Source organism: Pagrus major, chromosome 15 (genome assembly GCF_040436345.1).
Source record: "Pagrus major chromosome 15, Pma_NU_1.0".
Classification (NCBI taxonomy): Eukaryota; Metazoa; Chordata; class Actinopteri; order Spariformes; family Sparidae; genus Pagrus; species Pagrus major.
In genome coordinates this window covers 9,557,726-9,583,881 of record NC_133229.1, presented here as the reverse complement: position 1 = coordinate 9,583,881, position 26,156 = coordinate 9,557,726, and the positions used below count along the sequence as shown (strand labels likewise).

The 26,156-nt window shown below is 38.6% G+C and overlaps 1 protein-coding gene across 1 annotated transcript in view; it reads left to right on the top strand.

Moving 5' to 3' along the window:
• Nucleotides 1-26,156, top strand: part of eys (eyes shut homolog) — a 185,551-nt gene that overhangs the window by 57,052 nt on the left and 102,343 nt on the right. The window contains exons 21-25 of the mRNA XM_073481633.1: nt 762-875; nt 6,454-6,651; nt 8,447-8,568; nt 14,138-14,259; nt 15,126-15,385. Of these exons, the coding sequence (XP_073337734.1) occupies nt 762-875; nt 6,454-6,651; nt 8,447-8,568; nt 14,138-14,259; nt 15,126-15,385 (816 nt within the window). The remainder of the gene's footprint in view (nt 1-761; nt 876-6,453; nt 6,652-8,446; nt 8,569-14,137; nt 14,260-15,125; nt 15,386-26,156) is intronic.

Sequence of the window (26,156 nt, the reverse complement as noted above, 5' to 3'; positions counted from 1 at the left end):
GTCGCATCATCATTCATGAATTATTCATCGCTGTTAAAACAGGTACATTTCGTGTTAAGTGAAGTCAGCAGCCGTCAGCAGCTCCTCTTAATAGTATGGAGACAGCGCTACACATTTTAAAGTCTTGTATAAGTATTTCTAAGCTATTATTTAATTATTTCCCTACATGTGCAGCTGTGATGCCAGCCATTAAAAGTACAAACATGAATAATGACTCTAAAACAAGGATGATGTATTTCCATCTGTAATGATCAAACACAGTAATGGTTTTCCTTTTAATTGTTAATCCCACAGAGCAGGATTCAAAGCAATAAAATGGGTTGCAGCCCTTAATCCTTTTTTTAAATGCCTATATATGTTATATGTAAGAAAACTGTTTTGAATGTAGAGAAATTGTATTAGAAATGGAGGTCTTGCTGTGGGGACAATCGTTGCTGTTTTATACCATTTTACAGCACCATAGGGAGCTCTCTCAGGTTTGATAGCTGTATTCAGCACTGCTGTGCAGCTTTCACATCATCTGTATGTATGGTATTAAGATCATAATCACCTGGAAAAAAAAAAAGAAATTAATTCAGGTTTTGTCATTTATCTAATACATTCAACTCCTGTTCTGATGTGGTATTAACAAGCCTCTGGGAGAACTTACAGCAGCTACACTGATGTGTTTTTGTAATTTGAACTGTTTTAAAGCTGCAAAACTGTATGTCAATGACCTTCCACATAACAAATGTATCAATCTGTGTTCTTTTCTGTCAAAGGTACAAAGTGTGAACTTGACATTGACGAGTGTGCCTCATCTCCCTGCAAGAATGGAGCCACTTGCATTGACCGGCCCGGTAATTACTTCTGCCAATGTGTGGCTCCATTTAAAGGTAATGAGCACTGAGGGAACGGGGACAAAAAGCAAAGTTAATTAACTTCACAAAGTATTATTTTCACCTGTCTGAACTCACTTCACATGTCTCAACAAAATGAGTACATCTTCATTTGCTACCTGTGATTAAATAAAGAAAACGTAAGTAATTAGGGAGATGTAAGATATGGTGGGTGCTTCTGCCACGCGAGTGACAACTTCCATCATTTAGTGGGATGAGCGAGCTACTGTAGCGTCGCTGCATGGCATTATCATTGCATATCAATGGGGGAAAACACGCTGATGAGTGATTTGAGGTAATGGATGAAGTTACTAAAAGTGGAAGAGATTCAGACTTACATTTTTTTACAAGAGAGGTTGTCTAATGACATTTTATAACGGCCACTGCGAGTTAATCAAAGTGAAAATGTTCTATTTTTCATCATCGAATTCTCGTCAATGTACTGTGTGTATTTAATTAACAATAGTTATGCTCATTTTCAAGTTTATTACTTATTTTTGGTTACGACTAAAATAGGCTTACATGCTTTAATGCTCAAAAAACACATCTGTTTCTCATACAGTACTGTCCACTGCTTTGTTTTAGCTCCTGTCTCTTTAAGGCCCCCCCTCCTGAATACCCAGTCTCCTCTGATTGGTCAGCTCACACACGCCGAGCCAGCACCACTAACAACAACAGAGTGGATAGGCAAAATTAATTCTTGTGTGCCAAACTAGCCACTAGGGTATGCATAAATTATGAAAATGTGTGACATGGTGACGTCGTACGATGTCACAAAGTCACAGAATTGAAGGTGGGACTGCTGACGAGGTGTTTCGGGCACTTCAGGAGCAGTGTTTTCTGTGGGAGAGAGGCTTTTTTAACTTTCATGATCTGAATTCAAACACTGAAGGAATGGAATAAAAGAAAACGTCTCTGTCACCCGTTAATTATATTTTACTGTATGAAATAAACAAAACAGGTATATGTAAGTGCTTGAAAAATGAATTGGCCTGTTTGGTTGTCTGTCTTTAAGATGACAGGAATTTGTTACTTTCATAATAGAACAATGATTAAATAAGACAATAGAAGTAGTGGATGATTATGCCAACAGTGAAAGAGATTCAGTCTCACACTTCTTTCTAATTTTACAAGTGAGAAGGAGACGGTGAAAAGCTGGGACTGGATTTAATAAATGATCATTGTTTGAAGCCAACTCACGGAGCTAGTTTTATATAATGATGTTTCATAATGGCAATTGCTAGTTAATCAAAGTAAAATCTGTCTGTTTTTCATCATTAAATCCATCGGTTAAAACCGCAAAGTTATGTATTTGATTTACTACGTTTGATTACAGTAATGACAGCATATTACAGTGTGCATTATTTATTCTGTTTTACTGTAAGATATCAATAAAACAATAATTTATAAGTGCTTGAAAAAGAAATTGGCAAGTTTGTTTATCCATCTTTAATAAAAGTTATTAAATAAGGCAATGGAGATATAATGGATGATTATACCAACAGTGAAGAAGATTCAGACCCACACTTCTTCCTAATTTTGCAGGAGAGAAGGAGATGATGATTAAATGACTAATCATTGTTTGATGACGGTCTATAATTGACATCGCTAGTTAATCAAAAAAAAAATCCAATTTTTCATCATTAGTTCTTGGCTTACCACAAATTTATACGCTTAATTTAGTATGTTTGTACACAATAACAATAGTATATGACAGTGTGTATTATTAAATGATCTGTAAAATCATCTGTAGATCGTATTTTACTTTAAAAAATCAACACAACATTTATATATTGTTGTAAATTAAAAAGAAATTGGCAAGTTTGGTTATCCATCTTTAATATGATTGGAAAAAAATGTTAAATAAGGATTTACTCAGGCGTCTTTGTTGGTTTACATCGCAGTGAAAATGAGATTTAGGATTTATCTGGTACTACACAACTTGTATCTGCAGATAATCAAACATAAAAAAAAAATCCTAATTTACCAGATTTATTATGATGTTGATTTGTTGGAACAGCTTGTTTATGTCCCATATTGGTAATGACTGCAATTTTCTGAATATGTTTTCCAGCAAAACACAAGCTGTTTTTTTCACTGTTGACTGTGCGTGTTGGAGTGGAGACTCCACCGTGAAGATAGATGGATACATTTCCTGTAGTGGGATTTCACGGGAGCACAAAGGGCTCAATCATTAATAAATGTGAAAAAACACAACATTCTAGCCAGGAATCTTCCTAGACGCACTCATCCTGACAAACCCCGTGACCAGTCAAGAAAGACCTTGGTCAAAACCCAAGGACCACTCTGACAGATCTAATGAGCTTGTTGGCTGTGAGATCTTCCTGGAAGGACAACAGTCAGGGCAGCACTTCACAAATCTAGGCTTTACAGCAGAGTGGCCAGGAGGAAATGACTCCTGAAAAAGGCAAAAAAAAAAATTTACAAAAAGGCACTTCAAAGGCACACTGACGGCGTAAGGAGGAAGATTCAGATCTCTGATGAAAATGAGAAAAAGAAGTCTTCCGCTGTAATTCAAAGGGATTTAGAAATTGCAGCAGAAATGAGACACATTTGATAGCACATGTGGCAGCACTCTTGCTATAAGGTCTGGTAGTGGCCATATCACAATGCGGTTGCTTTTCATAGACAAAGACTTTGGGAATTGTAAATAAAACCCAATACAAGTATACTCTAAGAGAGAATCTGCCTCAGATTGCCAAATACAATTCTATAACATTGTCTGTTTTATTTTCTTGACGAAAGCACAAGAGGACAGTATGTAATTTTCGTGCATATGTGTGCCATACAGTGACAGAGAAAGTTGCAATGCTTGACAGTAATTAGTTTTGAGTCTCTTTGTAGCTGAAGTATTCACCTGCAGTGTTGATGCTACATTCTACAAAAGCCAAAGCCTTGCTTTGTACCAGATTGTTGTTCGACTCAATCTGCACCTCATTCATCTTCCTCGTTAGAGATCACACATCTGAGGAACAAAGTGTGTCTAAAGCAAAAGGAAATTCTTTTGTCTTCTTCGATTTAATACACAAACCTGCTTCCACGCTTTCTCCAAGTCTGTATATACTTGCTGAATGCTTTGTTCCTCAGAGTCTCCAAATGATGGGTAGCTACAATTTGATGATAGTGAAATCAAGGTCTTGGCAGTAGAAATGTTTCAGCACTGCAGTAATGAAAAACTGGCTAAATTCTCAATGAGAGTGGTCTGGCATAACTTTCACACTGCATAACATTTGTGCTAACATTAGTCACTGAACAAGTCTGTTGCCGACAGCAGCTCGTTCTGTGGTTCGGGGACTGTGTGCTTTGTGCTATTGAGTTAGCGGCTAAACAAAAGCCTGCCACGGCTGCTCATGCCACTTACTCTTTGGCAGGGGGGTGTTTGCTTTATGCTACTAAGTTAGCTAGCTTCAGAGGCTGTGTGCTGTGAGTGTTACCCCTTGTTTCACATGTAAGAAACACCTAATATTATAATAGTGAACACAAACAATGAGCGTGGCTACTCTGCTGACAAGCTAGCATGTGAGTATCAGTTGATTTTCGCTGCACTTTCTCTGCCATTCTTGTGTGACTAGCTCGCTTATAGCTTTAGCACTATATCCACCTGACCTTGTGGAAGACTCAGTCATACACAATGATTTTCTACAAATATAACAAGAAATGCTTTTAGAATAATTACTATAATATATAATAACTCCAGCTTAATTAACACATCCTTCTTATACAAATAAAAGTAATTGCCTGATCATTAATTATACCTTTTTGAACTAAGAAATAAAAACAGCAGAATTGTTGTATTGCTCGCTGTATGAGGGTCAAGCTCTTATATAATGCCAATTGTGAAGTATTTCCGAGTATGTCCACTGACTTTCTATTGAATAAGCAGCCTAGACAAAACAAATCTCCCTGAACTTCTCCAATTCTCAAATTATATTGCATTAGTAATCAGCTGTGGCTACTTAACCCTGCAGGCTCAGACAAAAGCAATGTTGTGCTGTATAAAATTCGATTAAAGCATGCAGAACATTTGGATTTGGCCATTTCCTCTACAGATAAATGTATTTACATAAAACGTGTCTTTCTTCATGTTTTCACAGAAATTGTCAGAGGTAGGACACATAACCATGGTGTTGTGTCTTGTTTTGTATGCAACGTTGTTTACTCATTTAAAGCTCAATGCCTGGCCTGATTTGAGTTCTGCACTTGCTTTGTGAAGATCATTTCTTCATATGCATGCTCTTCATTTCTCTCCCTTGTTTGTACTTTATGATTTTCTTATTTGTGCTTGGCAAAAGTGATTTTCTTCAATCGCAGTTTGCTTCATGCATGACCTGATTATAATGATGTCTGGCACTTTCATTTGTCCGGAGTTTGCTCAGAGTGTCACAGAAAAATCTTAAAATTGCAAATGGTAACTTTCAATCAGCACATTAGTAATTAAATTGAGTGCTGCACAGCCACAGGTGTGCTTTTATCCATTGTTCTAAATCAGCATGGAAAATGGCTGCCAATCAGAACTGAGGACTGAGACTATTCAGTCGGTAATTGTTTTGTCACGAGCACAAAACGTTTTTATTTTTTTATGTATATATATATTTGAGGGACTGTAATAAATTCAGCCATTTAATTTCTTATGTCTGGCTTCTGAAATGGAGGAAATAAAGACTGCAGGTGTATCAATGGTTTCCAAAATGCATCTAAAACATTAATCAGGGTATTTGAATGAACATATATCTGTGAGGATAATCTGCAATCGGAAATATCTGCTTATTTGTGTTTATCACTTTGGCAATATCTGTTTTAAAGAGGAAACTCCTGCATGGGAAAGGGGCTGGATTTGCAAGAAATTATTAAAAAAATGACTAGTGTACATTTAGTACAAGTACATTTACATTACCTTAAAGGTGCATTATGGAGGAATTGGCCAATTGGTCAAGTTAGGTCTAGGCGGTATTTCCTCAAAAAGATACTGTATCCCAATATTTTCAGGCCATATACGATACAGACTTCAATATTCTGAAATCTTCTCAAAAGCACTGTATTATAGTTATTACTGATAGGGTGACCAAATAGGCCATACTTCAATATCAATATTGCAACAATATTGTAGCGACGACTGTTGGTACTTTTTTGTGTAACATGCTAACTTCAGTAGCTATCTCTTCATAAGACATAGACATCATAGAGTCACAATTGTTATTTCTTCACATTCTGTTGATAGTTTTGGTCAAATTTTGAACGTTTTCAACTAAAATTCTTACATATTGCACCTTTAAGTGCTGTTATTTACTACGATGTCGAGGTACTATTTTCTACATTTCAGAGGAAAATATTTAATTTTTCACTCCACTAAATTAATTGGACAATTTAAGTCTTATGCAGACTCAGATTAATGATAAAAAAAATATAATTGGCAACCAAATTGTGACGATTTATTATGGATGAGAAAAGATGATCCCCAGGTTGAAATTCACAAGCTACCTCTACACAGCTATTTCCACACAGATTGCTGTCTGCTGTATGGCCCTCCAATGTGTGTTTCTTTGCCTCACCCCAGGTCATAATTGTGAGTTCTTACCCTGTGAGGCCAGTAATCCGTGCGAGAATGGCGCAGTGTGTGTGGAGGAGTTGGATCAGGACCATTTCCCTTTGGGTTTCCGCTGTCACTGTCGCCGGGGCTTCACTGGCCCCCGCTGTGAAATCAACGTGGATGAGTGCAGCTCCAGCCCCTGTTTTCACGGCTTCTGCTATGATGGTAAGAAACAGCCTATCTCGCCAACATGCTTAATAGCAGGCCCTCAAGATGGAAGCGAAGCGCCGCACACACCCATGTAGCCACTATGTCAAATTTGGTTTTGCTCACTTAAGAGCCTGACAGGCGGTTTTCAATTGGGTCACCATCGCAGCTAATAAGGGTGTTATGAGAGTGGAGTTATTCCATCTGATGTGAGGATCTAGGACATTACCTGCTGCAGTAGGCTTGATTAGCTCCTTAACGTAACCGTAAAAGGAAATCAATTAGGCATCAATATTGTGTAGTAATTTGAATAATGGATGATAAATGACAAAATTAATACAATCAAAGCTCAGGGCAAAATATTGTTTTTCTTCCCTCAGCTATCTATTAAGATTTGACCCTATGTTTTCCATCTGTAGCCTGATTAAAGACTCATTAATAGTCTCAAAGTTAAGGATTATTTATCACCAAATGGTCGATGATTACACTGCACACATTTACAGTGAAGGGCAAACATTTAAAGGTGCACCAAAATCCTAAACTTTCCTCTTAGCTGTAGTGCTCTTTATCCATCTAAACTGTTTTTGGAGATGTCTGCCTTTTCTTGAATATAAAAGGACTGAAGGCACCCAGCTTCCGGTGCTCAAAGCGCCAAAAATACCTTTTGAAAAACTCAACAGCCGTGTCTAAAATTAAATTTCTCCCGGCAACAAATTATTTATGCTTTGGCATGACTTTCCAGCCTTCATGCAATCTCAACAAACCCAGCCAGTGTTGTTTCAACTGGCTTGTGCCGGAGCAAAAACAGTGATGGCAGTGGATCACTACCTAAGAGTATCCTATCCTTCACTGTGCGACAGTGGACCTCGGCCAGCTGTCTCGACTAATCTCGAGCGCAGCCAGTTCACCTTAGGTTAGTGAGGCAGGCCTCTAGGACCTATTGGCCGGCACTCGGCAGCAGCCAGCCAGCCACCAGGGAGAGCACTGCATAGCTACAGTGGCTGAGATGAGTAATGCTGCTGCCACCCAGGACCTAAAGCATTTAATGAGAGTAATAGCAGCTACACGCACCAAGACAGAGTGACAGCATAGATTACGTGGTAAATCTTTGGGATAATGAAGAATCCTGGGACCCTGACTGGGGAAGTAATAAATTCACTCCTGTAAGAACTGCAATTACCTCTGTCACTGGCTGCCTGTACACCAGTGTTGTGTTGGAGAAACAGAATGATGCATCCCGCTTTAACGTCATTAATAGTTAAAGAGAGGAAGGAATGGATTATTAGACGTGGGAGATTCTAACTTGTGATGGAAGAAATTGGCACATTTGTAACATCTGAATAAAGGATGGTCCTGAAATGGGCTCTCTCCCTCTGTTCCACCTCTTTCCCCCTCATTCAGAGTGTTGAGAGTGTGAAAACAAATGGCCCGGCTTTTAGGCTCTCATTGAGTACGAGTGGGATAAGTACGGACGGGGAAAGTAGTAGGAGGGAAAAAAAGGGCTGAACGGCCATCGCAGACAGGTTCATTTAAAGATGGTTAGAGTGTCAAACTCCATCAGACTGATGCAGAGGGAGGGAACCTGTCATGAAGATTTAGCAACAACAGGTCGCAACGATACAGCAGAAAGGCGTTTATTTTATCGGTCACATCCATTAAAAAAAATATTAAATCACAGCGGCCGATTGTGTTTCATGCTCATGATCAGCACTTACCTGTGTGGATCTGTGCCACATTAGTAGGTCCTACTGAGAAAAGAGAGAATTAATTTATGATGCAAGGCGCTGTAACTGTTCCACTGATTTTGTTTCAGTTGTAGACGGCTTTTACTGCCTTTGCAATCCTGGCTACGCTGGGCTGAGATGTGAGCAAGACATTGATGACTGTGTGAACAGTTTGTGCAGCGCCAACTCAATATGTAAGGACCTCCATCTGGTAAGTAGATGTTTTTTTTTGTTTGGAAGGGTAATGCGCTCATATAATGGCTTTTAAAAGGCTTTAAAATGGCCTAATGTGCTGTTCATCGCTACAGTTTGTGACTCATTTAAAATACTACAGTTTATCACGAAATATTGACAGACATGACACATGGCGCTGCCTGTTTCCTTTAATGAGTGCCATGCAGTTAATGTTTGAAAGCATAAGACATAAACAACTGTGCAATAACATGAATAGTGGGGGATTAATAAAAATAATAAAATACATGGCTACATGGCTCTGGGTTCCATTTAATGTAGGCAAATCTAATTGGGAAATCTGTTCAGCAAGGTGGAGATGCAAGTATGTTTCAAGTTTAAGGTATCTGGGTGAAACAAAAGAGCAACGGGAAATGTCTAAAAGTGGCACCACATTATTGTAATTACTTTTAGAAAAGCAATGCCAATTACACTATGAAAGCCTTGTTAGCTGAATGTTTAATGTACAATAATGACCAGAATGTACCTGGGAAAAATCACATTAAAGTGAAAATCAATTGAAGAGGCACTTAATAGTTTTGGAGAAGAAATTCAAACTCAGAATTTTAATGAGGTAAGAATACAAATTCATAAGGTCCCCAGAACACTGTTTGAAGGGTGGCAGGGTCTGCCAAATATAAACAAAGTAAAACAGTTTGAAATTCTGTGAATGACTTGTTCAAGGTCAGTTTGTAGAGTCAGAAATAACTTGTTTTGCAATTAGATATCCCCCCAAAAAATCTTAGAATTCCTTTGGATCAGTAATTCGACATTAATCTTTAAGACTAACATATAATAAAACATATAGAAAGCACCATAGTTAATGCTTCTGTATTTAAGATCATTTCCACATCTCAAATATTTATGTCTAAGCTAATGTAGCAGACTTTGGATTGAACTACATCGGTAGGATGTAGGATAAACAAGACGGCTTGTCCTGTAGCTGCAGGGCTCAGTTGATTTTCTGCAGATGTTTGTTGAAATGACAAATAAAAAAACTGAGTTTGTGAAATTTAGGCTGTAAATTGTACATCAAACATCAAGCTATTTAATAAATGACTTCTTCCCAGTACATTTTATTTCAAATGTGCTGGTCCTTCTGTATCGATGGCTGATTCTACAGAGGCCCGGCTTGGGTTTAAAGGCCTATTTAAAGACTTTCTTTTTGCAGGGAAGAGCTCTACTTCTGTTATTCAAGTGTTTTTTTTAAGCCAATAACATTGATCTGTTGCAGCTGCAAAAGGCCCTGGGAGCTGAATGCTGCTTACAAACTGTGCAATGAGTACCAGGGGCCTTTTTCCAACAGCTGCTTATTTGCTAACAGATTGCAGTAGTGAAGCAGATGTGTCATAGATAAAGTCTTTGGGTTTGTGGGCTTTTTTTTTCCATTGGACAAAGACATATATCTCTGGGTGTATAGTCCACACCTAGTGTTTAAAATAAGTCTGTGCTCTTGAAAATGAGTGCATAATGTATCTAAGAAAGATGAGATCTATTTAACAAAAACAGCATGTTTCAGTTGGGAGCCAGTGGAGTCCCAGAGGAGCCACATGGAGAGGAGAGAAAGCACTTCACAACCTTTCAACTATTTTTTGTCACTAACACAAATTCATTTCTAAAAAGTTTCAATACCAAACTTCAACCTTTTAAAATGAACGTTGAGATGCTACTCGATGGTCTAGTCTGTTTTCTATCCAATTAATCACCTTTTGTCAAAAATGAATTCAGCCAGTCTATGTATTGCTAAACAAGGCTTAAGCCTGACGTCAACATTATGTAGTTTTTCACTTTTAAAGAAGCGGTTCGTAAGACGTGGTCAGAATTTTGGTTTAAAATGTTCAAAAACTAACATTAAAAACAGTGTGAAGAAACAACAGTGTTGACATTCTGTCAAATAGTATTTGTATGTATGATGTTGCAGAGATGTCTTGCCCCAGTCCGTCCTGGCTCCTGATGCCGCTTCGTACCACAAGAGGCAATAGTCTGATAGCCCCCATAGCTGAGAGATGTCAATGTAAAAGTCCAATAAAATAGAGAAAATAATCTCACAAAATGTCAAGAAAGAAGATTTCTGCACCTGAATTCCTCACTAAACAAACAAACAAAAAAAAAAACGGTTTCTCTCTTTTACCAATCCAAATCGAGTTTAGTCGCCTCGTAAAATGCACTTCATGCAAACTCAACATAAACGAAATAAAACTCATGTCGTTTCATATCGCTTCTGGTTTGGTTGAAACAAATATTTCCCTGAGTAAGATGTACAGTTATTCCGGCTCTACACGCCGTTTCAATCTGGCATCCGTCTGTCCCAGTGGCTGAGTTCAGATTATACAAGATCAGACCAATCCTTTAAAGGTGTTATTGACAACATTTAGCCACTAACTGTGGCATCCCATCTCCCCCACTATTATATTCATGTCACAGCACAGCTGTTGTTCGAATCATCTGCCCCCTCAAGTACTTTCCAGTTTGTTGCACGAGCTAATGTTGCTAAAGCTAGCCTCCAAACGTTAACGTAGGTAACGCTAGCTAGCCAAAGTTAACAACGCTGACGACGCAAATGCTAACAACGCCAACACTAACAATAGTAATGATGCTAATAGCTAGCTTATGTTTACATTGCTAATGCCAGCTGACGTTAACATTGCTAATGCTACTGAGCTAACGTTCGGCAGTACTGTAGAACTCTGCCATTTTTAGATTTTTTTTCTCCACCAACTGTCAACTACCAAGTCTCTTGATTACTGACGAATCACAGATACCACATGATACCAACAGCGTTATACTATCGGCTCAGAAAGAAGCTGGATCAAACCATCAGAATTGAGATAAACAAAACAATCAATTTGAACCAGAACAACATGTTACCTCTATACCTTTCTACAAGATCTGTGGATGTATGATTTGTCTACATAAAAATTGTGAGCAGTATGACCGTTAATGTGTGAAAAAAAAATGTTTTCCTCCTCTTTGTATTCACAGGCACTACCTAAAGCAAAATAGCATGTTCTGATGTGGTTATCAAGACCAATTGGTTTCAAAAAATCGCTACTCTAATGTTCATTTTTCAGGAATTCTATGATTAGGTTTCAAAATGATCCCCAGCAGAGAATCCTGGCTAAAAAAATGTCAGTGTTGTTTTCAGGGAACTAAATACTCCAATTTTCAAAGACAAAAGGACACTGCTTTAAGAATAGAACCAGGTATGATAATAAGGGATATAATCAAATTCAACCAATATTTTTCTAGTCACACTGTTCCCGGGTTCACTGTTATATATTTTTTTCTCAGCTCATTATTCAAATAGGGACAGTTTTTGGAACCCCCTTCACAGTCTTGTTTACAGAACAGCTATTCCTCTCTTCTGAACACTGTGTCCCACAGAGCTTTCGCTTATTTTGGAGAATTGCGGTCCCTGAAGGTGACTTAGCAGCAAAAATGAGATTATGCTCTATTGCCAGGGGTAAGGAATTGGAGTCTCCTGGAGGTATCTAATTTATCATGAGATGACGGCATTTTTCGGGCCCACATTGTACAAATTATATCAGACAAAGTTTAACGGCTCCCCTCCAGTGTATGAAATACAGATTAGCATGCATTCAAGCAGCAGCGCCCAGGACCTTTAGACAGGATGTTGGCAATAAGGAATCCTGAGAAACCCTTGACCATATGACTACCTTCATCCTGTATGCAAAGAGGAATTTAAATTACACCGCTACCTTGGATTGTAATAGACAACAAACCATTCATCTCCCATGCCATGATTAATTATCATAATGCAGATTGCAATGATGAAAGGACAAGTGGTCCACATACAGAAAAATACAAGGGTAGGAGCTATTTATAAATCTCTTTGTTAATGTACAGTAGGAACAGCATATTCATTGGTCCTGAAAAGAAATGATCTAAATCAAGCATACTTTAAATGTTCAAATGTCTGTGAAAAATCCTTTCCACACAGAATATGCAGCGGTTATATTGTATGCTAGATAAAGGCTTGTGCCATATACCTTGAATGGCATGAAAAAACCAGTCTTGCATATTATCCAGTGGGTGGGTGGTAGAAGGAATACATCTGCACAGCAGTAATGTGAAAATTCAAGACAAGCATGACTCTTCCACAGTTTAAACAGATTTCAGCAGGAAAGATCTTTTCTGTGAGTAGGAGGTTTTATTCTGCAAGATTTTTGAGAAAAATTAAGATGTTTTTAATTAAGTATGTTAAGTGCTGCAGTGTTTGTTTACCAAAAATGTAACAGGTATAAATAAGACGGGATGCTCTCTGACTGATCACCATAACATGTAACGTGTTAACATTGTTACATAACATTGTAATGCAAGAGGATAGGACTGCAACTAACAATTATTTTCAATATTGATTAATTTGCTTATTATTTTCATGATTAATTGTTTTGTCTATAAAATGTCAAAAAATTGTGAAAATGCTCATTACAGTTTCCCAGAGCACAATGGGGTTTATTTGTCCAATAAACAGTCCAAAACCCCCAAACTCTTCATTCACGGTCATAAATGACAAAGAAAAGCAGAAAGTCCCTACATTTAAGAAGCTCGAACCAGCAAATGTTTAAGATTTTTGCTTGAAAAACGACTGAAAAGGTTTAGCTATTATCAAAAAAGTGTTTTGGCTTTTATCTTTGTGTAATTAAAAAGGAATAAACACTCATCATCACTATTTAAAAAAAAAAAAGGAAAAAAGTTAACTCAACATTAACACAACAAGTAACGTGAGAGGAGTAACTTACTTTGATAGAGTGTATATTTTGTATACATATACATATTAAAGGTGCAATATATACGATTTTTAGTTGAAAACCTTTTAAAAAAATGTAATTAAATTGAAAACTATTATCAATAATAGTCTCCCTTGGTTCTCTGAGCTCCCAGTCGAGACAGCTAGATGCACAGCAAACCGAGCTAACTAGCAAGCAGCAGCTAGAATTAGAAGAACAAAGTGGAACTCTGGTGATACGCTGCCCACCTTTTTGTTTTGGTAGTATGAATCAGACAGCTGGCCAAATCTTGCATATTGCATATTGCACCAAAGAAAAGTTTCATAATCTATCTATTTGAAACATTTTATCAAAAATATAATTAAGTCATCTAATTGTTGTAATGTTATCAGAATCAGAATCAGAAATTCCTTTATTAGTCCCGTAAATGGGAAATTTGTGCGTCACAGCAGCCAAAGGACAGTTCAATATAACAATAAACAATAATAATAGTAAAAAATAAACAATATAATAAAAAGGTAAGAAGAGCTAGAGCAGATGATTATTTTCTTTTTCAATTAATCTGTTACTTATATATACTTTTTGATTAATTGATTTGATTTAAAATGTCACAGAATGGTGAAAAATGTGGCTCTGTGTTTCCAAAAGCCTGAGATGACATCCACAAATGTCTTGTTTTGTCCATCCAATCCGGATTTCTGCTATAACTACTAACTACCAAAATTACTTCACCAAGATGTGAGGTGTCACTATATTTCACTGTTCATCCAGTAGCGTTTCCTTTTCTTTGTATTGCAGAGTTATGAGTGTGTGTGTCACTCCGGCTGGGAGGGGGAGTTCTGCCAACAAGAAATTGATGAATGTTTATCGCAGCCCTGCAAAAACAACGCCACCTGCACAGACCTTCTCAACAGCTACAAGTAGGTGTGCGCGCTGGCTCGAGGGCGCTGTCCTCACGAGGTGCATCAGTCACTTAATAAATGCAGAAAAAGAAGCCGCTCAGAGATAGCAATATGTCCTTCCACCGGCAGCGGAGATAATGAATTGCAGATGGCAGGTAAAACAAATGAGTCAATCAATGGCTCACAGCATGAAAAGGTTTCAGGGGATCTGTGAATCATTGGAGGAAAAAGCTGGTGTATCTGCTTCAGCTAATGTCCCCCCCTCCTCCTCCTCCTGCTCGCTGGGGAGACGTAAAACTGCTTCAGGTGGAAAAGTTGGAGGGTGAACAGCAAGGCAAGGTGGAGTGGTTCGTAGTGCTCGGGTACTCACTGCCACCAAGTGGAATATTCACCTGCCTTAAGAGCAGACACTTCAGACTCGCGCACACTCTGGTTCTCTCTCTGTTTTTCTGTCTGTCTCGCATGCATACATTTCCATTTAATCCCCACTCAGTGCTCCAACCTCTTGTGTCCTACATTCAGCTGTCCAGAATGAAAAGCTGCTCTGACCAGTAGTTCAATTAACCTGTAAATTCCCTGCACACTGGCACACAAAGATCCAGGAGTGCAGTGCCAATAATACGCTGTAACACTGTAACACTGTGTACCTGTTTGCTGAAAAATGTGTCCTGTGGATCATTTGGATTCAAAAAAGCGTGTGCCATGTGGTGGTTTATTTGTAGCACACCACAGTGACTCTACTATATCCATTTTTAGTTCATTGTCCCAGAGAGAATGACACTCTTTACCCTCAGAAAACCTCTAAGTAAGTGTTTATTTATTTTGGATGCATTTTAATTAATCCCACAATGACGGCGCCGTATCTCCCCTCCGCTGTATCCAAGGTGTTTGTGCTCACCAGGCTGGACAGGTGTGGACTGTGCAGAGGATGTGAATGAGTGTGATTCTGGGCCCTGTCTAAATGGAGCTCAGTGTCAGGAGTCAGACATACCTGGGGAGTTCTCCTGCACCTGTCCCCCCTTCTTCAGCGGCCCCTTGTGCAACCAGCCTTATGACCCCTGCGACCCCCTCCACAATCCCTGCCTGAACAACTCCACCTGCCTGACACGCTCCAATGGAACAGCCTCCTGCAGATGCCCAGCTGGTGAGTGAATACACCGCCACAGCCTCATACTAACAGTGCTTCTTTTTGCTCTTTTTAGGCAATTTTTTGAGTGTATCTACTGCGTTTTGTTCAATTGGTTACTGTCCGTAGACAAGAACTGAAAGAAATCAGGAAAAAAAACACAAATTCAGAACTCAAACACGCACATCGTAGATCAAAAGGTTCGAGCAAAGAAGATGAAAAATAGTCTTGTCACAGTTAAGCATCTTCTCTCTGAAATGTATGAGGTTTTCAAAAAAGTTATCATAACAAGAGAGACGATGAGCAATGTTTTCTTATGCATGAATCAACTGTACTCCTGACACCTCTGTAAAAAAACAACAGTAAATGTTTTCCTACATGGATGATTTAAAGTGTGCAAAAATCTTTTTTTTCCCCCTTTTTTTTCTAACAATGATTGACTCATTCTAAAACGCAACGCTACTATCTTCTGCTCCCATCAGGAGAGGACTGAACAGTCCGTGTAGCTGGAAATTGGTCATTGGCTGGCCGTGGTTTAAAGAGGGTTGTCAGCATAATGATCAAATCCTGCTCGCCAAAAAGTTTTCTTGTATCGATTGTAACATATTTCATGATTTTTTACTAAGACAGACCAGGATGACTTTTGGCCTTTTTACTGTTTATAAGAAGAACTTGCCTACTGCTTTATCTTAGTTGGACTTCTCCTGATGACTTTTAATAACCCAAACTAGTCAGGTCCATGGTGAATCAGATGCTATTGTACCACATACTTGGCTGTATGCCCTCAGTGTGCATGCATTACACACAGTAGTGCCCCTTTTTATATGATGATTATTTATAGAAACAAAAACTTGCAGGACTGGGCCAAGACCCAGAGTGCTTCCTATCAGCCTCATGTGTATGTATCAGCTCTTTGTCATTGCAATCAATTCCTGATTAAATAGTTCTTTCTCTTTTGCATAATACTGTTCCATCTTTCCTTTGTTTTACGTATTAACTGTCCAAACAATTCATCCGTGTGAATCCATTGGCTCACATCCCCATGAACCCTGTTTCACTCACAGAAAACATTCAGACCAGTCAGTTTTATCAGTGAACATTGTGTTAAAGGATGTACATGGGAATAAGCAGGATGGAATATGAATATGACTGTTCTTCTAATGTTACCAAAACATTAAACACACAATTTTTAACTATTATTAACGTCCACCAAGGAGGTTATGTTTTCACCCATGTTTTTTTGTTCGGCGGTTGGCTGGTTTGTTTGTCAGCAGGATCACACAAAAACTACCCAACAGATTTCCACGAAACTTGGATGGAGGAAGGTTCTCGGCCCAGAATAAACCCCATTCATTTTGGCTGTGGATCCGGATAAAGGGACGGATTCCATTAAACTTTTTCATTAATTTCTCAGGGAATAATGCATGGATCCTGATTTAGAAAAAAAAACATTTTGGTGGCTAGTATATGTGAGTACAATTCGATGCGGATCCTAATATAAATCTGGATCTAGGATACTTATGAAACATGTTTTTTTCAGCTGCTATAGATAAGCAATAGGGACAGAACCTTGCAACTACCAACAGTGATTAGGTCTGATTGAATTAAAGGTGGGCTGTTAGGCCTTGGTGGAGGTATGCACTTTACTGAGTGCCCTGCTATCACACTCAGGGTAGGGTGCTCAAATGCCGTACAGCCGTGTTCAAGGGTCAAGTCATATAAATGTAGGCAAATAACAAATCGTTATTATTTCACTGCTTCCTGATTGATTAACAAACTTAAAGACAATAGGTAGTTTAATCTGGAGGGACATCGGACGAAAATGGCTGCCATTGCATTAAGATCTATTAATTATGTACATATCAGCTGATTAAATTGCACAGTATCATTATTCCAACCTATATAAATAAATTCAGCAGATTGACCTCCAGTTTTTTGGCTTTCTAACAAGAAGCCTACAATAGTATGTATTTTGGCTACATCCTTTTTAGAAATACCTTACTATACCCTCAGGTAATAAATCCAAACTAAAAGACCCAACAGATCCACAAGTAACATGCATTTTCACATGCATGGTCTGACTGCATTGTATATTTGATATGCTCTGAAGTTCTGAAACAAACCATATTACATATTCGCAGGTGCAGTATGTTCCTGAGGTAATTTAATGAGTCTTTTGCAAAATTGGTGATTAAAAGACTGTGGTTTCATCCCTCGTGGAAGACTGCAGCTGAATTCAGTTTGATGGAATCAAATCACAGTGAAAGAGACCATATTATATTATGCATCACTCATCCACTGTCTGATTATATTCAATTCACAAGCTCTACAAGCAAAGAAAAAACAGTGAACAATGAAAATGACCACCCTCTTTGTTGAAATAACATGTTAAGAAGTGTATCAGTAGCTTAACAATTCTAAATGATAAAATGTTTAACATTCAAACTTATCAGTGAGCAGGTTAAGATGCTATAGGGTTGTGCTGTACCTAATGGCTTTATCAGTGCAGAGATGAAAAGATGTTGCCAGATATAAATAGAGCGACTGGGTTAGTTTCAGAAGGCTTCCTTGGAGAGGAATAGGAAATTAGGTGCTGGCTGCATACATTACACCAAGAGCTTTGCGTGGGCTTGGTCGTTTTCACTTCACACAAGCATTGTGACTCACTACTGTTCATTATTATTCACCATAAATCCATCCTACATAGCTACTACTCAACAAACCATGAGCTGTTATACAATCTGTGGCTTGATTCCAGTGCAACAATATTACAGACTTGTTATTTACCATTCAGTGTAGGTTATTTGTCAAGGAAATTGTGTAGGCCTTGCTTCATTCCCCGGGCCTAATTAAATTAGAATTTGTCTGCCGGTGCCTGCCAGATTTACTGCCATAAACAAATCTCATCCCACACACTCGAGATGGACACCTCACAGTAAACATTATCAAGGTTAACTTGTTATGAAGTCAACAGCAATTAGCCATTTTGTCCATGGCTTTTAGATGTGCTTATTTGCTGTCTTGCATGCTGTATGGTTGATGGGGAGGGTAGGGAAATGAACTGAATTAAAGTTAAAAGACTTGATGCTAATATGACATGAGGTGGTAAAGACCTTGGGAGTAATTGGCCTAAAACACAATATGGTAACAGTATGAACTGTACAAGCTTATGTGCACAACAAAACTGCATTCAAATTCAGAACCTCTCATTTGCGTTTAGAAACCGAACCTTGAGAAATGAAATTAAAACACTGCAGCTCCAGTCCTCAATTGTTGTACAGCCCAAATGCCTTCCAACTGAACTACAGCTCAGTTTTATCCACATGGTCCACATTCAAATAGAGACAGTGTGTGCTTTTGTACGTGGGCACAGTTTGAAATCATGGCAGCTGCACCGTGGCAAAACATGCCTCAGGGTAGACATGAAGGTTTGTGCTGTTAACGAGGATGTATTAAGGAATCGGTTGTCTAGACTTGTGGGGTGTATGAGCAGTAAGGGGGGTTATTGAAGGGCAGTTGAAGCTTAACGCTCATTCTCCTTGACATGATGACGTCATGGATCATTGGATCATTTAAACAATTAAGATGTTGAGATGATGAGGGGACAGTGGGCCAGCTATACAGCCAGCCAATCAGTAAAGTCGTTTTTATGCATATTATATACAGTATATATCTATCTGTGCTATTAACTGCTACTAAATGCTGTTACCATATTTATCATAAAAACGTATATAAACATATAAAAAGATACATTTGACATAATGTAGTGTTATCTAGGCATCCACCAGTCAGCAGTACATCTGGACAGGAATCAATAAATCAAACACATATGAAATGATTGGACAGGCTACCTGTGAGATAGTTGCACCATAATTGTCAGAGAAGGTGAAGCCAAAATGTACCAATACTAACAGGCTAGCTTGACAACGGTGATCACGATTAAGAGCTATGTTCGTTTGAGTTCATCATGATAATGTTAAGTTTAAGTTTCTTACATGTGAGTGAGACATGATGTAGTTGGATATGGTTAGCGATGACAACAATGTGCTCCGCTGACAGTACACAGCCTCTGAGTCTGTTGTTCAGTAGCTAAACCAGCAGCCCAAAGCACACAGCTCCTCAGCTGAAGAATGAGTAACATTAGCACAAAGCACACTCCCACAGCAGTGAGCAATAACTACCAGGGGTTACATTACGTACCGCGCAAAGTTGCGTTTGTACGGATGTATGCTACTTTTCTTGTATTAATGGATTGTGGCAATTAACAGAGTTGTTTATTTATGCATTTTTTAAACTATAAATGCTAAGAGAGCTTGTTGGAACGTAGCCAACTAGCTATTCATATGTTATCTCCCTTCTTGCCAAAGAGAGCTACAGTATGGGGAAATCATTGATGTCTGGCAGTCCAGTGCACTTGGCCCGAAGGGAGGGATTTGTTTTTATTTTAGTTGGATTATAGGCCGTTACATCATTCATGGATTTTTCTAAGTCTCAGAATTTCATTAAGCGTCACTGTTTTTATTTCTGCTTCAATATGATTTTATCTGTAATTCATGTCTTGTGTTTAGATTCTAGCAACATGATACTTCTTAGCTTGTTGTTGTTGTTGTTGTTAAATGAAGAGGTTCTGGCATCTGATGTGAGGATACCCAGGAGACAACAGTAATACTCTGATAGTTAATAGTCACTGTCAAACTATTGAGACCAGTCTTATATATTATATTATAAAACTGTCGGATGGCAGTGTCAGGGGTCTTTTATTAAAGCTAGCACTTTTACAGTTGGTTTAATGATCATTTTTCTCAACGTAAACCTGCTATGCCATATTTGTTGTATAGCTAACTGTGTGGTCATACAGTAGTTTTCCCAAGACAGAGCACTAGACGAGATCAGTCTCACAAAAAGGGTGATGTGGCAGCTTTTCTATTCAACAGTTATACGGGAGCTAAAAGGCAGCCATTAGGAGGTGCCTACTGGGAGAAGCATTAAAGGGATTTGTAGAACACAGACACAATGGAAATGAGTTTTGTCTACAAAGGTATGCTGTGAGAACCTGCAGGCCAGAATAAAAACAGAGCCAGCTGAAAGAATCTTCTTAAAAGTGAAACATAAGGGAGGTAGTTATCCTCTGCTGATTGTAGAGGGCTCCTGTAGGAAGTTTTTGTTCTTCCTAGCAGTGTCTCTCCGCTGAGGCTCTGGCCAGGAGGCCTAAGTCATCTTGCCTGACCGGCACAGATGTTCCACTTTCCTCTTAATGAGGGGCCTCAGCAGGGAGTGCCAAAACTGATAGAAGAGCAACCTGAAAATGGGAGAGTTAGGGTAGAGGTTGGGGTGAGGGTTACTGGCCGACAACCACAACAAATGAAACAAACACACATAGTATCACTCAACACACATTACAGAACAAGGCAGAGTTACATCAGATTCTCAGACTTGTACACAATGTGCAGGCTCGGGTGTCCTTGCTCCGTTTGCTGAAGTGTTTGCACTTCTAGTAAAATAAATAAATAAATAAATAAATAAAATCAACGTCAAGGCTGAACTGTTTCAACTACAGCTACCACTGGTTGTGGAAACACAAAGGACTGTCTGAGGGTTTTACAATGCAGTGCTACAAAACACTACAAAACTACTGCAGGGTTTTATCTGAGAGGTGGTAAATTATTCTCACATGGTCAAAACTGAGGTTACCTTAAAGCTGAATCCAAAAAATGTATGATAATTCTATTGAAAAATGCACAGTAAACATATGAAAACAGTATAAGCTTTTATTGCGATGGATAGATGGATGGATTTATTATCTGACTCTATATTTTATACACTCTGTGACTGTGGCGAGTGTTTTAGATTTATTAAAGACTTAATGATATGCTACATATTTTCATTAGAATGTACATTTGCCCATTACCACCTTCTCATGGGTTGGCATATTTAAGAGTTAAACGTGAGCTATATGAGAAAGGGACAATGTGTTCGCCTCTGGTCTATTGCATGAAGTGAAGAACTATGATTCTTGCAGTGTAGTGAATTAATTCAGAGGCTTTGTGTGGTCCCTTTACATGCAAAAACCATTTGGTCTCCATGGCTCAGAATATCCCCAGAGGTGTTCCTGGCCAGATGGAGAACAAACCCCTTTATTTGCATGGCATGCTACACTAGCCTTCACCTTCCACAAGATTGAGATTGTGTCCTACCAAACAGTTGGTTAATGAGCTACTGTGAAGCTGTGCCAACAAGAGAACTGACACATACTTAATATGATATTGAAAAAGATGTGTTGAGAACATGTGTTGCCAAAGATGTGTTGAAAACGTCCATCCTCGCTGCATTCATTTTAAGTGATTATTCTTTTTTATGGAGGAGGTAGACAATATGACTTATAGTAGATGTGTGTCTCAATTTATTAACCAGATGCCCTGGCAGATGTATGTGAATATCACTGAGCACTCAGCACTGTATAGTGTTATTAAACATAATGCACTTTTGGGCCATCACTACTAAATATATACCCCAATCAACTTAACTTGGTGTATTTCGAAGGGGTTTTATGATGTGCCATCCTATCCTATAGTTATAGGATAGTGTCACACTGAGATTTCCAACCCCAATCGCCAAAATAAATGCTAGCAAATTATGTTTCTGCAAATCATGGATACGTTGAAAGTTTCCATTTCTTTTATGTTTCATTAGGTTTAATGTTCATTTGTATGTTTTGACAATCCTCTGCTGTTATAATCTGTTAGGTTTAGGAACAAAACCAATTTTTTTTGCTGCAAATTTCTCCAACGTCTCATCAAAAATATCTGGTTTTGTTGATACTAACATGGCCTGAAAATGTTGCAATGTCTTAATTTAAAATGTCCAGTGGTCCCATGTTTGCTAATGTTGAAACTGTGTTCTCCCTTGTTAAAGATGTCTTGGTTTCACGCTTACAAATGGTTAAATGCAATCCTGAACAGCAGTCTCTGGCTTGGCAGCTGTCAGCACTGGGCTGGCAGCTCAGACAGCAGCAGCATGTAGAACATAAATGTTAAATATAACACAGACAATGTGATGTTTCTTGACTCGTTAATATACTTTGATGGTTAGAATCCAGAATAAAATCTAGTTTAATTACTGAAATCAAAGACATTTCAAAGAAAAATCTTCAAATAAACATGAATAATGGTCTATGACACGAGGCAGTCAATGACTGTGTTGTAATTTAAGCAAATTTAAGCTTATCATGTAAATAGCAGCTCCATTTCTGAAAGCACAGTAGTATCTAGTCTAATATTCTGAAAGTGAGTCAACAAAATATTAAAATGTAGCAGGTGTTCAGTCTCAGTATGAGAGCTCGCCCCTTCAGTGAGCAAAGGTCTCAGCACACTACTGATATTCTATTGCTGAGGGTAAGAGGTGCTTCTTTTCTCCCAGTTTCGCTTTGAGACCTCTTTTTCAAGCCAGAACAACAGCTGCATTCAAAAAGGGCAGAAACAAGCATTAATGAGCACATGGTGGTATCAGAGGTTCTCCCTTCATAAAAATTCTCAGTCATCAGTAGCTTCTAACATATTGGTGTTTAACCCCTGAATGCATCACAGCAGGTAAAAAAATACCCAAATGGTCTCTATGTAAATCTGTGGAGACAGACCACACTGCTGCCAGGATATCCTCATTTTATGAGGCATAGCCAAGGGCAGAGGCTTAGTTTCAAAAGTGGAGAGACACGGTGAAGTCAAGGAGCCGAGTGTACAGTATATGAATGTATGGCTGTAGGGACTTAAGATACATATTGTTAATTGTTCTTTAAAATATTTGTAAATAAAACAGTCTTTTTTTTTCTTTTGTTTATTTATTTTTCTGTAACCGATTGGTGATTGCTGTTGGCAAAGGTGCCAGGAAATGTAGAGCTCCAGCAGGCTCCGCCAATCAAAAGGCTAAAGGCAGCCTGTGTGACGCCTGACAGGTCAGACTTGCAGCAAAAAAACAGCCATCAAAGTGCTCACTACATCTCTTGAAGCTTCTTGCTGTAAGCACAGGGCAACAGCCAAAGGCGACCTAGATGAGTGCATCTGCATTTGTATCAAGTCAGAGAACTACTTTCATTTTGATTATGACAGCAGGGCAGTCGAGGACACAGCTGAGAAAGGACATAGCGGTTTACTTGTCAAAAACTGGGATTGTGTTATTGGCAGAAGCACTTTCCCATACATCTCCCAATGGAAAGTATTCCTAATGACGTACAGTATACGATCTCATCTTTTATTCTGCGTTGAAATATTAAATTGTAGTAACTAGCTAAGGATGCATTGGGCAGTTTTTGTCCTCTATAGGCAGAAAGAATCCTCAAAATCAAACTCACAGCAACAAGCATCCGACCTGACATGTCTTGTTCTTCTGGTGAAAATGTAAGCAGGCGAATGCGTAGAAGTAGAGCAACATTGGCAGCTTTTTCGGGAGTCCTTTTTTTGTCATCTGTCGAGGGCAAGGCCACTGTTTGCTTACACTTTGTCCCCCGTTTGTTCTGCCAACTGCTAAAAAGACATCTTAGACTTTGTTTTATCATGTGGCAGACAAGGTGATAACCTCCATACTCAAACATATGGACCAGCAAACCAAAACACCAAACGGAAAGCTGGGGCGACTACTGTTGATTCATCAGCAGTACTTGCCACCCTTTCATATTGCTAATTGCCTTTTAAATTTACAATTTTTTGAAATATTTCTTAGTGGATCTTTTACATTCACAGCACAGTCAGATCTTCCTTCATCCTACAGAGTACAGACTGTAATTGCAGAGCTATAGAGACAAGGTTATTAAGTGTGAATGATATATGAGATGGACACAGTTGGAGCCAACTCAAGTATTTCCATTATTTTAGGTCATTTAATGGAAGTGGCTGTCTTTATCTCAGACCTTAGATGCAACACACTAACACACCACCTCTTGTTACTTATTCTCCTTTGAACATTTAGTAGATTTCCGGTTTTATGATATGGATACTTTAACTAGAAGAAAGCATTCAAAACGTCAAAGTTGGAACGAGAAATAAATACTTTGGTCTCGGATGTTTAAAACACAGTAACAGAAGTGAAGTAAAGTGTAGTACAACTAAACATACCCACTGTTAAAGTAAAGCCATAGTGTGCCATTTGTAAACCAGCAAAGGTCAGGTGTTCACTGTAAGCATCGTGTAAACCAGAGAAGGGCTGTGTTTATGCACTCGCACACCACTGTAAGAGTAAAGTGTCTGCATTTATACATAATGTATAAAAATAGGCCTGGCTCTGTCACAGCTGTGCAGTAAACAAATTTTAAATAAACTCAGTGTTTAATCATTTTGTGACTTCATTAGCAGTGCTGAAGAGGTGGTCCAGGTGTGAAGCAGTGAGGTAAAGTGGCTGCAGTGGCTGGTGTTTACAATGCAAAGAGATTTCTATTCTTAACCCACTTATTCAAGTAACCCAGTTTTTGGTCAGTGCATCTGAAGGACTCACAAGAGTGCTGTACTCCTTTTTTTTTTTTGGCCTTTTCATGGCTCTATTGACAGAACAGCTTGAGATATGACAGGAAACGGGATGAGAGAGAGGGGGTCGGACTTGAACCCTGGGCCGCTGCAGTGAGAATAAATCCTCTGTACATGGGTCGCACACTCTACCAATTGAGCTACTGGGGCGCCAAGAGTGCTGTACTCCTTGATTGACACAGCTATGAAAACTAATATGATATCTGGTTTGTCTGCCCATTTATATTTGTGTTTAGTTGCCTAACATTAGTTGTTTGTTGCACAGGACTGACGATGTGTCTACCAGTGTCAGATGCGTCTCTTCTTACAAAGTTATCGTCTTATCAGATTTTTAGGATATACTGCATGTGAATTATGTAACGGAAAATCCAAAAACAAAGCAAAATGTATAGCAACACTCCATCAAATTCCTTTCTGTGCAGTGATATATCAGTGTTGCCACATTCTTTTTCCTTTTGCTCTTTTTCGCTTTCTGTGCGATTTCAGACTGCCACAGTGCTGGCACATTTTTCATTTCAACAAAAATTCATGGCAAGCACATACACTACTGTAAGTCTTAAGAGTATCATCAATTTCCCTTGTATTATAAGAAAGTTCTTGCTCAGTCAGAGACGGGGACATATGGTTTTTGCTGACAGGCCTCTTGGGGACCGCAAAACAAAGGCATCACAGATATGAAATCTCTCCAGGTTCCAGTGTTAATGTTCTTTTTTTTATTGATGTACTGTAGTTATTTAAGGTAGTCAAGTTGGAGATTTTTTTATATTTGGTCTCAGATTATGAGATATCTTAGTGCCAGGTTGACAAATTGGCGTGTGCGCATCACAAGATGAAGATAGAAAATGTTTCACCTCTCGGGATCTCAGTTGTGCTCACTAAATTTCATAGCAACCTGCTCTCTTACATTCTGACGGAGACACATCGCATGCAAGCGAAAATCAGCACAATTTCAGCTGTCATTTTGCCAAAAAAACAACGTCGGAAGTGACATCCAAGTCACTATCATCAAGAGAGAAATATATTTAGTTTAACAAAATAAATCAGTGAAATTGACTAACAACCTCTATGTTTTATTATTAGATTATGTCTCTCATCTTATATTCCATCTCTAACTTGTTATATTACTCTTGGCTCTTAATAGAACATTTGTGGGCATGGTCTCAACTATGCATGAGAAGTGCTCGCATTATGAACACCAGTTTATGTGTGGGACATGGTGTAAATTGTGCATGCTTTTGTGCAAAAGCATCATTGATACATCTTAGACTAACTTAAAGACA